This window comes from Rhodotorula graminis (genome assembly GCF_001329695.1).
Source record: "Rhodotorula graminis WP1 unplaced genomic scaffold RHOBAscaffold_18, whole genome shotgun sequence".
Lineage (NCBI taxonomy): Eukaryota > Fungi > Basidiomycota > Microbotryomycetes > Sporidiobolales > Sporidiobolaceae > Rhodotorula > Rhodotorula graminis.
Genome location: NW_017264945.1, coordinates 225,734 through 239,238, shown reverse-complemented (window position 1 = coordinate 239,238; position 13,505 = coordinate 225,734). Strand labels below are relative to the sequence as shown.

General features: G+C 69.3%; 4 protein-coding genes across 4 annotated transcripts; 2 read left to right on the top strand and 2 right to left on the bottom strand.

Annotated features, from left to right (window-relative positions):
• The first annotated feature begins 552 nt into the window (after window positions 1–552).
• RHOBADRAFT_56301 (uncharacterized protein) lies at window positions 553–3,906 on the top strand. The gene is made up of 3 exons (XM_018418283.1): window positions 553–638; window positions 744–1,342; window positions 1,405–3,906. The coding sequence occupies exons 1-3, from the start codon at window positions 608–610 to the stop codon at window positions 3,760–3,762; spliced, it is 2,988 nt and encodes a 995-aa protein (XP_018267971.1). The 5' UTR covers window positions 553–607; the 3' UTR covers window positions 3,763–3,906.
• Window positions 3,907–3,953: 47 nt separating this feature from the next.
• Window positions 3,954–6,516, bottom strand: RHOBADRAFT_30559 (uncharacterized protein; the record flags this gene model as incomplete). Its single annotated transcript, XM_018412912.1, has 10 exons — window positions 3,954–4,202; window positions 4,278–4,443; window positions 4,550–4,815; window positions 4,891–5,058; window positions 5,155–5,421; window positions 5,489–5,579; window positions 5,670–5,740; window positions 5,813–5,929; window positions 6,008–6,153; window positions 6,243–6,516. The coding sequence occupies 10 exons, from the start codon at window positions 6,514–6,516 to the stop codon at window positions 4,026–4,028; spliced, it is 1,743 nt and encodes a 580-aa protein (XP_018267970.1). The 3' UTR covers window positions 3,954–4,025.
• A 1,893-nt stretch (window positions 6,517–8,409) lies between these two features.
• Window positions 8,410–11,892, bottom strand: RHOBADRAFT_56299 (uncharacterized protein; the record flags this gene model as incomplete). The annotated part of the gene is made up of 9 exons (XM_018418282.1): window positions 8,410–8,568; window positions 8,661–9,054; window positions 9,185–9,459; window positions 9,560–9,731; window positions 9,903–10,068; window positions 10,153–10,636; window positions 10,719–11,673; window positions 11,745–11,757; window positions 11,850–11,892. 9 exons carry the CDS (start codon window positions 11,890–11,892, stop codon window positions 8,473–8,475), a joined length of 2,598 nt encoding a protein of 865 aa, XP_018267969.1. The 3' UTR covers window positions 8,410–8,472.
• Window positions 11,893–11,934: 42 nt separating this feature from the next.
• On the top strand, window positions 11,935–13,284 carry RHOBADRAFT_56298 (uncharacterized protein; the record flags this gene model as incomplete). The annotated part of the gene is made up of 3 exons (XM_018418281.1): window positions 11,935–12,490; window positions 12,576–12,961; window positions 13,099–13,284. 3 exons carry the CDS (start codon window positions 11,935–11,937, stop codon window positions 13,231–13,233), a joined length of 1,077 nt encoding a protein of 358 aa, XP_018267968.1. The 3' UTR covers window positions 13,234–13,284.
• Window positions 13,285–13,505: the final 221 nt, after the last annotated feature.

Genomic DNA, 13,505 nt, shown 5'->3' with positions numbered 1-13,505 from the left:
GTTCAGGAAGGTCGACGCTCGCCGCCCGCCTCCTCTCCCCTTCGCGCCCGGTCGTCTTTCATTGAGCGCTGCCCAGTTTGGGCTACCCAGGGCGTTCCGCGGGCGCAGCTGCGAACTTTGAGCCGTGCGTTCGAGTCGCCGCAGCTGGCGTACGCGGGTTTATGGCGCGCGAGCGGCTCGTGCGGGACCGTCGTCGTCTTTCCTGCGCTCTCTCTCTCTGTCGCTCGAGCCAGAAACGCATTCGAGGCGTGCACAGCCGAGCCGGGCAACGGAAGCACCGAGCACGCGGCCAAGTCGACCGACCCCCCGCACCCGACGCCCAAGTCGCTCGATCGAGTTTGGCGCGAGACGGTCGAGGTCCGCTCCTTCCTCGTACCGACGAATTCCTCGCCTCGCTCCTCCCCCATCGTGTGCGACCACCGCCTGTGCGCCACCAGCCAGCACCCTACCGCAGAGCAGAGCACCAGTCGACCGAGCACCCGCTCGCTCTCTTCCCCACTCGACTCGGCCGTCGTCCGCCGCCGCCGCCGCCGCCGCCGTCGCGATGCTGGCGTCGCAGGCCCACGGCTCCGCCAGGCGCGAGGGACTCGGTCTGGGAGGCGTCGACATGCCTGCAGAGCTCGGCGGATCTACTCGAGGTGCGTCCCTCTCTCTCTCGCCCGATCCTGCGCGGGCGAGGGAGTTACGGCCGGACCAGGAGCCCTCGCTCACTCTGGGGCCTTGCGTCCTTCCTTGCTACACAGATGCCCACCCTGCAGCTGTCGACCCTCGAACGAGGACGTCCAAGACGCCGCGCACTCGGCACCTCGCCTCGCACTCTTCGCCTCCTTCGCTCGCCCCTTTCGCCGCCTCGCTCAACCCGGCCGCCCCTCCTCCACCTGCCGCACCGCCGAGTCGAGTTCCCGGTCTCGGTACTCCCTCGTCGACCGCCGCGGCAGCGCCCACGTCGACGACCATGTCGTCCTCGTCGAAGCGCCCTCTCGCCAAGCAGCTCTCGAGCGGCCTCATCTCGTACCCGATGGTCGCCCGCATCGACTCGACCCCGACTTTTACGCCTGCTCCCGAGGTCCCACCCATACCGATCTCGCACCCATCGTCCAAGGTCGCACCGCCTTCCGCCGCCACCTCAAAGGTCGAGGTCAAGAAGGTCGTCCGAGGTCGCCCGCCGCCGATCAAGGTCAACGGCACCCAGTCGGGCTCGTCGTTCCTCAGCCCGTTGAAGAGCCGGTTCAGCCGAGGTGGCAAGGAGAAGGAGGCGGCCCCGGCGCAGGACGAGGACGACGAGGACGGCCGCAGCCGCAGTCGGTCGAGGAGGAGCAAGGTTGACACGCTCATCGCCGAGGTCCGTCCCGCCCATTTCGCGCTTGTCCCTGGTCCGGATACTGACTGCTCTCCCTCGCGCAGAACGAGGCCGCCATCAAGGCCGCATTCCCTGACGTCGTCTCGGCCGCCGCGCCGGCAGCAGAACCCTCGCCCGAGGCCGACCTCGACATCACCATGCCGCGCAAGAACTCGGCCTGGGACTCGAGCGCGACCGACATCCTGCTCGAGCGAGCGCGAGCAGCCGACGAGGCGGCGACGACGGGCATCGCGCTCGGTTCGCCGTTCCACGACCTGTCGTCCTCGGCGCCGGTCCAGTCGAGCGTCCAGCCGCCTCGGCCCGCGCACCGTCGTGGCACGTCGGACGAGTCGCCCCGAATCGTCCAGGACGCCTTTGCCCGCATCGCCGACCTGTACGACGACCGCTCGCGCTCGTCGGCCACGTACTCGTCGCGCACCTCGACGACGGCAAACTCGCGCCGCCCGTCGGCCGTCTCGGCGGCGACGTCGTCGGCGCTCAAAGGACGTGAGCGGCCGCGCAGCGTCCAGCCGCCGAGCAAGCCGCCGCTCGGCACCGTCGCAAAGGTCGACGACGCCTTCTTCCCGCCGACGGCCGGCCCGTCGACTGCGCCCTCGGTCACGCCGTCCATGTCTCGTCGCCCGTCGTCGGTACCTCGCGCGCCGCTCTCGACGAGCAACTCGATCGGCATCAGCGTGCGCGAGGGCGCGGCGCCGGCGCCTCGCGAGGTCGCGCGGGCAGCGTTCGGCGCCGACGGCCTCACGGTCAGCCTGCGCAGCTACCACCGCCCCGAGGAGCTCGAGGTCGGCTGGGTCTGCCTTCCCTGCGTCGACGACGAGGGTCGCCCGTACACGTCGTGGGAGATCCGCCTCAAACCTCGCGCGAGCGGCGCGGCCCCGGTGGTCCCGCCGCTCCAGTCGTCAACCTCGTCGCTGCCCGAGCCGCCCCGGGCGCGCACGCCGAGCACGAGCGCCGCGACGTTCCTCAACTACCGCATGAACGCGTCGTCGTCGACCGCACCCGCCGTCGCCGCCGACCCGTCGGGCATGTACCCTCCCACCTCGGCTCCCTCAGCGCCGCCTTCCCGTCGCCCGTCTCAGCATCACTCGCCGACGACGCCGACAAGCGCAGCGGCCCCGCGCAAGCTGTCGGGCCGGTCCGAGGCGTCGTCCTACGGCGGCTCGTTCTCGTCCGACTCGTCGTACATGACGACCCTGAGCGGCGGCCGCCGGCCCAAGTTGTCCGTCTCGTCCATCGCAACGACGATGACCGAGGGCCTGCCGCCGTTCGACCTCGAGGCGATCCAGCGCACGTGCTACTTCGAGGAGGGCGACGTGTTCCGGTCGGGCGGCAGCAGCGGCGGCCCGCCGCGCACGAACCGCTCGTCGTCGTACGCGCCGGGCGCCGAGGGCTTTCCTCGCGCTCGCCAGTTCTCGATCGACGAGGAGGGCATCATGGGCCGCGCCGCGTCGTTCTCGGTCGGCCACGGCGTCGCGCACCGCCCGAGGAGCCTGCGCCAGCACCGCTTCGGCGCCTACGTCCCGCCCGTGTCGCAGAGCGGCGGCGTCGACTTTGCGCAGCTCGCGCAGCAGGCCAGGCGCCAGAGCTCGATGGCGCACGAGGGCGCCATCGAGGGCCACGAGGACGACATCACGATGGGCCCGACGACGCCGTCGGCCGAGCGTCGGCTGCGCAAGCCGTCCCTCGCCGACGGCCTCCCTCCTCCTCCGCCCATGCCGTCGCTCCCGCAGCTCGGCAACGACCACGGCGTCGCGGTGTCGGCCAAGAGCTTCCTGGCGGGCGCTCGCGCCGGCCGGCGCAAGCAGTCGATCGCGCCGCCGGCGGCCCTCGTCCTCAAGCAGCACACGAGCGACGGCGGCAGCAGCGTCCTCTCGCCGTCGCTGGCAAAGGCGACGGCGCCGCCGACCCACCGCTCGCCGCTCGGCGGCGGACCGAGGCGCGCGAGTGACGTGTTCGGCCCGGCGGGCGACTTGCGCACGCCGACCAAGGCGTCGCGCGACGCTCGGACCCCGACTCGCCCGCACGCCTCGACGCCACCGCCGTCGCTCCCGCTGCCGAGCCTGCCCGGCTCGGGACCCGAGTCGCCAGCCCTCGACGCGGGCGGCGTGCGTCGTCGCTCGGGCTCGTCGTCCGGCTCGTCCTTCGTCGGCGGGCGCGCCGACTCGGACGTCGACGAGGACGCCGACGACTCGGAGGTCGATCCCGAGGTCGAGGACGTGCAGAACGCGTCGATCTGGATGGCGCAGGCGCAGAAGCCGCCGTCGGCGCCGAGGCAGCAAGTGAGCCACTGGAGCGAGACGGACGACGACGACGACGAGCCAGAGTCGGTCGACAGCGAGTGTCAGACGAGCTGGTGCAAGGTACCGGACGCGGCGACGACGTCGGAGGAGGGCGAGGCCTGAGGGGCAGGAGGGGGCCGCGAGCTCAGCTGGACTGGGTGGCGCGGCGAGGAGGCGGACGGCCTCGCTCTCGGTGCTGTACCTAGCTCTCTCATGTGTAGCTTTCTCTCCGCATCGTTCTTGTGCATCATCTATCTATTCATCGCAGCCTCTCGACCGTCTCGACCATCTCGCAGAACTCGCTCGAGCAGGAGAGCGAGAAATTCATGCGACGATGCAGTGTCCCTCCTCTCCTCCTCGGTGTCTGATGCGCCTCGCATAACTCCTCATGCAGCCACGGTCGACCGCTCGCGCTCCCTGCCCGTCGCAAAGTGCAGCCGCAGGCGCTCGAGCGCCGCCTGGTATGGCGAGACGAACGCCTCGATGGCCGAGTCCTTGACGCGGACGCGGCCAATCTTGGCGTAGTGCTGCGCCGACGACATGATCGACTTGAACGGCGCGACCTGATGAGAGGGAGAGAAGCTCAGTCAGTTTCCGGTACAGGGAGAGGAGGACGAGAAAGAGAGGCTCGAGCGCACCTCTTGCTCCTCAACCAAGCTCCAGGCGTCGCCCTTGTTGCCTGCACGAGCGGTGCGGCCGACACGGTGCACGTACTTGCGCATGTCGGCGGGGATGTCGTAGCTGATGACGTGCGAGACGTTGGGGATGTCGATACCGCGGGCGATGAGGTCCGAGCAGATGAGCCTGCGAGCGACGACGACGACGACGACAGACACGGTCAGTATCGGGTCGGGATCACCACGAAGGCCGTACGACGACGAGACCGAGAGAGAGGGAGAGGGAGACGCACATCTGGACGTCGCCCTTCTTAAAGTCGCGCAGGACCTTGTTCCTCTCGCCGGGCGCCAACTCGGACGAGTACGCCTTGACGACGACGCGCTTTGCGCCCTCGCCCTCGGCGGCGATGCGCGCCTCCTCGAAGAACTCGACGAGCTTGGCGAGGCGGGTGGCGGCCTCGACCGACTTGGTGAAGCACAGGGCGGACGAGATCGAGAGGGTGTGCAGGAGGTGGAACAGGTAGAGCGGCTTGTGCGACGACGGCGAGATGATCATGTGCTCCTGCAGAACAGGGAGAGAGATTGTGTCAGTGCAACTCGGCTAGGGACGCCGCCGGAAGGAGGAGGGACGTACAGAGAGCTCGGCGGGGAAAGTGAACTTGAGCTCGTTGTCGACGCCCTCGTCCTCGGCGTGCGGGTCGAGCGCGTCCTCGACCGAGATGTAGACGGGTCGGTGCAGGTGCAGGGCGTCGATCTTGGCCGGGTCGCGAGAGAGGGTCGCCGAGAAGAGGAGCTTCTGACACTGCGAGCGGCGGCGACGGGATGTGAGCGACTTGTCCGACGAGTGCGGTTCGAGGCACCGAAGAGAGGGAGAGAGAAGGGGAGAAAGTGGACGTACGGAGCCGTGACACCGCTCGTCGAGGTCGCTCGGCATCCGCCCGGGCTTGCCCTCGGCGTCCCACCAAGACGGCGCGAGCGCGTCCGCCTCCTCGAGCCCGCCCTCGCGCACCTTGGTCCTGCGCTCCCTCCTCCCTCCAGTCGGGTCCATGTCGTTCTCCTTTTCGGCGAGCGCGGCCGCCGAGAAGGACGGCTTGAGCGCCGACAGGACGGTCGGGAGCCAGTCGTGGAACGACTGGGTGAGGAGCCGATCGGCCTCGTCGACGACCTGCATTTGGACGCAGAGTCAGTAAACTTGCCGTCGACACGGCGAGAGGAGGATGAGCGAGACGCACGAGGAAGCGCAGGTGCTGGAGCGAGAAGCCCTTGGTCGCCTTGAGGTGGTCGATGAGGCGACCCGGCGTCGCGATGAGGATGTCGACCTGGCTCTGGCCGCCCTGGCAGTCACTGGAGACATGGTTCGAGTCAGTCCTAGTCCTCATCGCGAGAGGGAGAGAGGAAGACGAGGCGACGCACGCAGGGACGCTCTCGCCGACGAGGACGTTCTGCTCGTGCGCGAACGAGTGTTGGCCCGTCGCGACGCCAACCTGGAGGACAGAGTGTGCGTGTGAGTGACCGCGTGCGAGGGAGATGCCGGGAGGGAGAAAGACGAGACGCACCTTGAGGCCCGTCCCTTTGAGGTAGCTCTCGAACGTCTCGCGAACTTGCCCGACGAGGTCGCGTGTCGGCAGGAGCACTAGGGCGCGCAGGCGCGTGACGATACGGTGTTGCAGTGTCTGCGGCAGGAACGGGAGCGCTGTCAGTACGAGGGCGAGGCGAGCGTGACGGCCGAGGAGGGAAAGGAGTGCACGGACCTCGACGATGGGGACGACGTAGCTGAGCGTCTTGCCGCTACCGGTCGGCGCCGACACACAGACGTCGCGTGGCGGGTTGAACGGCGAGTACAGGGCAGGCGGGGTGGCCGAGGCCGGGAGGAGGAGAGGGAGGACGGCGGTCTGGACTGTGCGGCGGGACGACGAGCTCGTCAGGTCGAGGCTCGCGAGAGAGAGAGAGAGAGAGGGAGACGCAGAGAGAGAGTCAGGGACGTACCAGCGAACCACTCCTCGACGCCCATCTCGCCCCGCAACCTCTTCCTCCCCCTCTCGCCGACGCCGGTCCCGTCGGCGCCGACCTCGTCGCTGATGGGCACCTTGCGCAGCGGGTTGACGACCTGCTTGTCGCGCACCTGGGCGTGTACGTTGAGCGCCGACAGGACGGCGGCCGAGGGCGGAGCAGGGCGGGTCGCGGACGGGAGGCGGAGGAGCGCGGCAGGAGGCGAGGCCGGTGCGGGAGCGGCATCGGCGGCAGGCGTGTCGACCTCCATCGGGGACGCACCGTCGACGCCAGGGGCGGTCGGGATGAGCGTCGACGGGGCGTCGGCGTCGTCGCCGCCGACGGGAACGGCGACGTCCGGGTTGCGGCGCTGCGCCTTCTTGAGCGCCTTGAGCGCCTTCCTCGCCTCGATCTCGTCGCGCTTCTTCTGCTCGGTGATCTCCTCCTCGGTCGGCTCGACGTTCTCGGGCGGCGGCGGCGTCGGCTCCTTGACGACGGTCGTCGCGCGCGCTCGCGGCTTGGTCGTCTCGACGACTCGGCGCTTCGGCGGCGGGAGCTCGCCGCCCACGGCCTTGATGCGCTTGAGCTCGGCCTTCTTGGCGAGTCGGGCGTCGCGACGCTCGGCCTTCTTCTGCGCGATGAGGGCGAGCTTGGCCGTGCGCTCGTCGGGCGACAGCTCGGGCCATTTGGCGGCGGCATCTGCCTGCTCGGCCTTGGTCGGCGGCGGGACGGCGGCAGGCGCGGCTGCGGGCGCAACAGCCTCATCGTCGGACGAGCTGTCGCTGTCGCTGCCGCTGCTGCTGCCGCTGTCGTCGTCATCGTCGTCGCGCGCGCGCTTGGTCCCGGCGACGGCGGCCGGCTCGTCGCCGTTGGTCGACGCGGCGGCGTCCTTGTTCTTGGGCGTCGACGCCTTCTTGGCCTTGCGCACCTGCTTCTTGCGCTTGAGGTAGCGCATGCGGGCCGTCGTCTTGCTCTGAGCGTGCTTGCTCTTCTTGGGCTCGGCGTTCGGGTCCTCGACGGCCGCGTCCGGCGCCGCCATGCCGGCGACGTCGCCCGTCTGCGGCGCGTAGCCCGCCGACGGCGCGGCGGGCGGCGGGCCCTGGCCCTGCGCGGCGAGCATGGCGGCGCGCTTCTCGCGCTTGATGCGCTTCTCGCGCTCGGCGGGCGTCTCGCCCTCGTCGACGGGGCGCCACCCGTCGTACTCCTCGCGCTGCGAGCGCTGCTGCTGCTGCTGCTGATGCGGCGGAGCGTCGCGCTGCTGCTGCGGCGCGCCGTAGCCCTGGCCCGGACCCTGCGCCGCCGGCTGCCCGCCGCCGCCGCCCTGCGCCGCGAGCATGGCGGCGCGCTTCTCGCGCTTGAGCCGCTTCTCACGCTCGGCAGGCGTCTCGCCCTCGGCCGGACGCCAGCCGTCGTACTCCTCCTTGGCCGAGCGCGGGATGGCGGCGAACGAGGTTGGCGCGGGTGCGGCGGGTGCGGGTGCGGGTGCGGGTGCGGGAGGTGCGGCGGCGGCGGCGAGTGCTGCGGCGCGCTTCTCGCGCTTGAGGCGCTTCTCGCGGTCGGCGGGCGACTCGCCCGGGGCGGGCTGCCAGGTGCCGAACTCGGCGGCCATGAGGGAGCGAGGGGGGAAAGGAGAGATGGGGTGGGAAGGGGGTGACGGGTGGTGGCTGGCGGCTCGTCAAGTAGCGAAAGTGCTGATACGGCGGTGCGGGCTAGTCTGGCGGGTCTCGGGACCGTGTGGTGGGCGCGGCGAGGCGAAGAGGACGGGGTTGGCGATGAGACGAGCTCGAGGTGGTGCGGTCGCGTCGCAGAGCCGCACGAGTTGCTGGACGGTCCTGGGAGCTGCTTGGCGGAGCTTGGTGGCAGTAGCGAGTCGCAGGAAGCGAGCGAGCTGGCTGTCGGCGGCCAAGTCGACGCACACCCGCCGGTCCTCGAGCTCAGCCGAGCCAGAGTGCACCGCCTCGCACGCACGCTCTCTTTCCGTTAGAGACTGCTCGCTAGACCTGCAGTATGTACAGCTCGTCGAGCACAACGTGCGGGTCACTCTCGGCTCCCTCGCGACGGCGCGTGCTCTCTCTCGCTTTCGCTCCTCGTCCTTCGCTCGTGCGCTCTCGCGCCTCAGCTCCTCGAGCCCGGTCCCTCTCGCCGACTCGGTCCACCGCAGAACGTCGAGGATACGAAAGCCCTTGTGTTGCATGGCGGGCGTGGCAGCAGGAGAGAGACAGCGGCTCTACTCGTTGATCGGCGGCACGTCGTACATGTTGTGCTTGACGAACACGTTGCTCGCCGCGTCGGCGTGCAGGTTGGGCACACCGTACATCTTGGTCTGTCGCACGAGGGAGGGACAGGGAGGGTGTGAGCTTACGTCGCGCAGAGCGGGACGAGGGACCGGGAGAGAGAGAGGGAGCGAGGACGCACCTTGACCGGGATCTCGTAGCCCTGCTCGCCCTCGCTCAGGAGTACCGTCTCGACCGCCTCGGCCGGAGCCACGTCAGGCAGCTTGCCGCCCTTCTTGGCCGGCGCCGCCTTCTTGCCCTGCGCCGCCGCGGCGGCGGCGACCTTGTCCTTTGCCGGCGCCGCCGACTTGGCGCCCTTGGCCTTCTTGTTGTCCTGCGAGGCGGGAGCGGCCGGCGGCTGGTACTTGAGCGCGATGCTGCTCGCCTTGCCGTCGGGGATGAGGATGAGCTCGACGGCCTCGTCGGGCTTGGACGAGTCGAACGCGCGGTCGACGATGTAGAAGCCCTTGCGCTCAAACTGGATGATCGAGCCCTTGGCGAGCGACGCGACGTTGTGGTCGGCGACGGCCGACGTGCTGCGACGAGTGGACGAAGAGAGCGGGTCAGTCGGTCGGTCGATCGTGTCGGCGAGGGCGGCATCGACGAGGGCTGTCGACGCCGACGTCGAGGGTGAAGAGAGAGAGAGAGAGAGAAAGGGGGACGCACCGGAACTCGGTCTGGGGCGTGAGGAGCGCCTCGACGCTGTCGTCCTCCTCGAGCTTCTTCTTGGTGATGAGGTAGTCGTAGTCGAGCAAGGTGCACTTGACGAGGTCCCGGGCGTCGCTCGGCGCCTTTGGGCCCGCGAGCCACGTCACCTTCTTCTTGGTCTTCTTGAAGTCGCCCGACAGGTTCAGGTCGACGCCGAGCGCCGTGACGAGGCCCGACGCCGGGTCGCGCTCGATCGTGCGCACGATGGCGTTGCCCCAGTCCATGAGCGTGACCTGCGCGAGTCGCGCAAGCGTGAGCTCGACCCGATCAAGAGGGTACGAGGGCCCGGGGGAGAGAGGGAGGGAGAGAAAGGGAAAGAGGGGGGCGACGCACCTCCTCGTCCTGGGCAAACGTCGCCGCGTCGGCCTGCTCGACAAAGACCTTGTCGGCGTAGCACGTCTTCTTGGTGCCGACGTCCGGGTTCTTCTTGTGCCTGGGCACGTCCTTGAGCTCGACCTGGCCCGGGGCGGGCTTGCCCTCGCCGCCGAGGACCGTGACGGGGACGCTGCGGGTGCGCGCGAGGGTTGGTCAGTTCGCCGGCCCCTTACTCGTCTCGCTCGTCGGCCGTCGATGTAGGGGGAGGTGCGAGAGAGTCGAGAGTGCGAGGTTAAAAGGCGAGGGGAAAGAGGGGAGGGGAAAGAGGGAGGGGAAAGAGGAGGGAGACGAGCCGACGCACAGGCCCTCGGTCGCGAGCGCGACATGCCTCGGCGCGACAGGGTCGATGACGCGCTTGTTGGTGTTCCAGATCGAGTCCCACTCGAGGTTGAGGAAGGCCTGCGACGGGCCCTGCTGCAGCATGAACTGCGTGATGGCCTCGACCGTCATGCCGCGACGGCGGATACCTGCGGGGCGGGACGAGGGACGAGGGTTTGTCAGTATCGTCGCTCGAGAGAAGAGAGAGGGAGGGAGAGGGAGAGGGGACGCACCGCGGACGGTCGGGAACCTCGGGTCGTCCCAGCCCGAGACGTGGCCCTGCTCGACGAACCACTTGAGCTTGCGCTTGCTGAGGAGCGTGTAGACGAACGCGAGGCGCCCAAAGTCCCACACGTCGACCTTGCGCAGGCCGAGGGCGTCGAGCATCCACTGGTACTGCGGGTTGCGGTCGCGGTACTCGTTGGTGCGCAGCGCGTGCGTGACGCCCTCGAGCGAGTCGACGACCGGGCACGCGAAATCGTACGTCGGGTACATTTTCCACTTGGACCCGGTGCGGTGGTGCGGCAGGTCGTTGACGCGGTAGATGACGGGGTCGCGCAGGGCCTTGTTGGGGTCGTCGACCGACATGCGCGCGCGGATGCACCACCGCTTGCCCTCGGGCGAGGCCGTCGCCATCTCGGCAAAGCGCGCGAGCGACTCGTCGGCCGACAGGTCCCGGCGCGCCGACGCGATGCCGTCCATGCGCTGCGCGCGCATCTGCGAGGGGGGGCGCCGGAGCGTGGGTCAGTCGACGAGGATCTCTAAGGGGGTCCGCACGAGGAGGGAACAGGGGACGCACCGTCTCCTGCTCGGTGTCGTCGGCGTAGGCCTTGCCGCGCTTGATCATCTCGACGCAGTACTGCTGCAGCTGGTCAAAGTAGTCGCTCGTGTAGCTCGTCGCGTCGGCCTTGATGCCGAGGAGGGCGAGGTCCTCGATGATGCTCTGCTCAAACTCGGCCTTTTCCTTGCTCGGGTTGGTGTCGTCGAAGCGGACGAGGAACTTGCCGTCGTACATGCGCGCAAAGTACTGGTTCAGGACGGCCGCCTTGGCGTGACCGATGTGGAGGTAGCCGCTCGGCTCGGGCGGGAGACGGGTCACGACGTGGCCCTTGATGGCGTTGGGCAGGCCGAGCTCGAACGTCGAGTTGGCCTTGCCGCCGGCGGCGTCGTCCTCGGCGGCGGCGGCGGCGGCGGCCTTGGGGGCGGCAGCGGGCTTGACCTTGGCCTGGGCGGGCACGTCGACGAGGGCCTTGGCGACCGGAGCGAGTTGAGCGACGTGGTTGTACCACCGGTGGGTGTGGGGCGCCTTGGCGAGGAGGGTCTGGGCGATCGTGTTGGTCTTGAGTGCGCCAAAGAGGGCATAGTCGGCGACGGTCGGGCGGTTGGCGGCGGCGTAGGTGCGCAGGGTCAAGCGCTGCTCGAGCGAGGCGAGGAAGGCGGTCGCGGTCGGGAAAGTCGGGGGGAACGCGGGCGGGAGGAGGAGGAGCTTGAGGATGTCGGTCGACTGGGCGCTGTCGGAGCCGAGGGCGCCGTCGCCGGCGTGTTGGTCTGCGAGGGCCTTGAGGACGTCGGTGGTGCCGTAGACGGACTTGTTGTTGATGTCGAGCTGGCAGTTTGCGCCGTTGGCGTCGGCGGGGAGCGAGTGGACCCACTCGAGCTTGAGGGCGGCGGGCGGGAGCGAGTAGGCAAAGGCGACGACGGCGATGGGCTGAGGCGAGCTCTTGGCCTGGACGCGGAGGACCGGGATCGAGGCCCTGGAGGGTGCCGCGAGAGGGTGAGTCGAGGTTGGAGAGATGAGAGATGAAGGGAGGACGAGGGCGCTCACATGGTGCAAGCGGCTGGGTGGTCCAAGTGGGAGCTGTGGCTCTGTTGCTCTAGTGCGAGGCGATGCCCAGTCGAGTCTGGCAGAGAGAGACGAGCGAGGGTCGACGGCTCAGAGCAAGTCCAGGAGAGAGAGAGCTCGAGGTCCTCATCAGCTCGCTCGTCACCCCGCCCAGGCCAGCTCCGACAAGGCCATGCAGTCGCGCACCCAGTTGTTGACCCCGTCAGCGCTCCGACTCGACTCGCGCCTCCCGCTCGAACTGCGCGACCTCGCCTTCACCATCCTCCCCTCGCCCCCGACCGCCTCGACCTCGTACTCGCCCACCGCACCTCCAGCTGCCGCAGACGGCTACGCACAAGCTCAACATGGCTTGACCACCGTCGCCGCCGCCGTCTTTGGGCCTCGCGAGCAGCAGCGCACCGGCCCTTGGTCCTCGACCGGCACCGGTCAGGGCGCAGGAGGCGGCGTCGGCGCAGCAGCAGGCGGCGCACAAAAGGGCGACCGCGGTCAGGTCAACGTCGAGGTCGGCGTCGCCGCCTGGAGCGAGCGCGTCCAGCAGCAGCAGCAGGGCTCGTCGTCGTCGTCCTCGTCCGCGGGTGCAGAAGGCGGCCTGCGCAGGGGCGGCAAGGACCGCAAGACGATCGAGCTCGCCGCAGCCGTCAAGAACACGTTCGACAACGTCCTCCTGTTGCACCTGTACCCGCGATCGAGCATCGACATCTACCTCCAGGTCCTCGAAAACGACGGCTGTGCGTCCCCCCTTTCCCCTCTCGAGCGCGCGCATCTCCTCGAGCAGAGAGGCAACCGACTGACCTGCGTCTCCCGCCATCACAGCCGTCCTGCAAGCCGCCATCAACGCGACCTGTCTCGCCCTCATCAGCGCCGGCCTCCCGCTGTCCGACTATGTCTGCGCCCTCTCGCTCGCGTCGTACCCGTCCCTCCCGCCCTCGGGCCCGCCGCAAATCCCGCCCTTCGACCTCTCGACCCCGTCGCCGCAGTTCTCCAACGCGCCCAACGCGCACGGGTCGGGCTCGACCACCTTGCTCGACCTCGTCACGGCCGAGGAGCAAGGCCTGCCGAGCTTGACCGTCGCCGTCCTCCCGAGGAGCGGCAAGGTGACGCTCGCGAGCTTGGAGACGAGGGTCGCCGTCGGCAGGTTCGAGGAGATGCTCAGGTGGGGTGTCGAGGGCGCAAAAGTGGTCCAGGGCGCCATGGATGAGGTGCGTCCCTGCTTCTCTCTCCCTCTCCCTCTCTCTCTCTCTCTCTCTCTCTCTCTCTCGCCCCCCCTCTCTCTCCCCTCGACGTCTGCGAGGTACTGACTCTTGTCTCTCGCCCCTCGCCCCTCTCGCGCTCGCAGGCGGTCCGGACATGGGCCGCGTCGCTCGCCGCGCCGCAGCAGACACTCGGCGCGCTCTTCCCCGGGCTCGGCAACGCGGGCGGGACGGCAGGAGGAGGGCGAGGGGGCGTCGACGACGACGACATGGAGCTGTGAGCGGGCGCAGAGGGCCGACGACAGCGGGTTGCAACCAACCTCGAGACGAGCTTGCGTCGCGAGTGCCGAGCAGCGGGGACGGCGGGCAGGTCCAAGAGAGTCGCTGTGCTCTGGAGTTTGTGCGAGAGAGACTGGGAGCCTCGCCGAGATGCTTGAACAAGCGTGAGAGAGCGAGATGAGGGAGGGTCGCGAGCGAGATGAGCATGCTTGGCCTGGTCGCGTCTCTTCCCTCGACCTCGCCCCAAGCTCGCCACGCCCCAGTCCAGCCGACG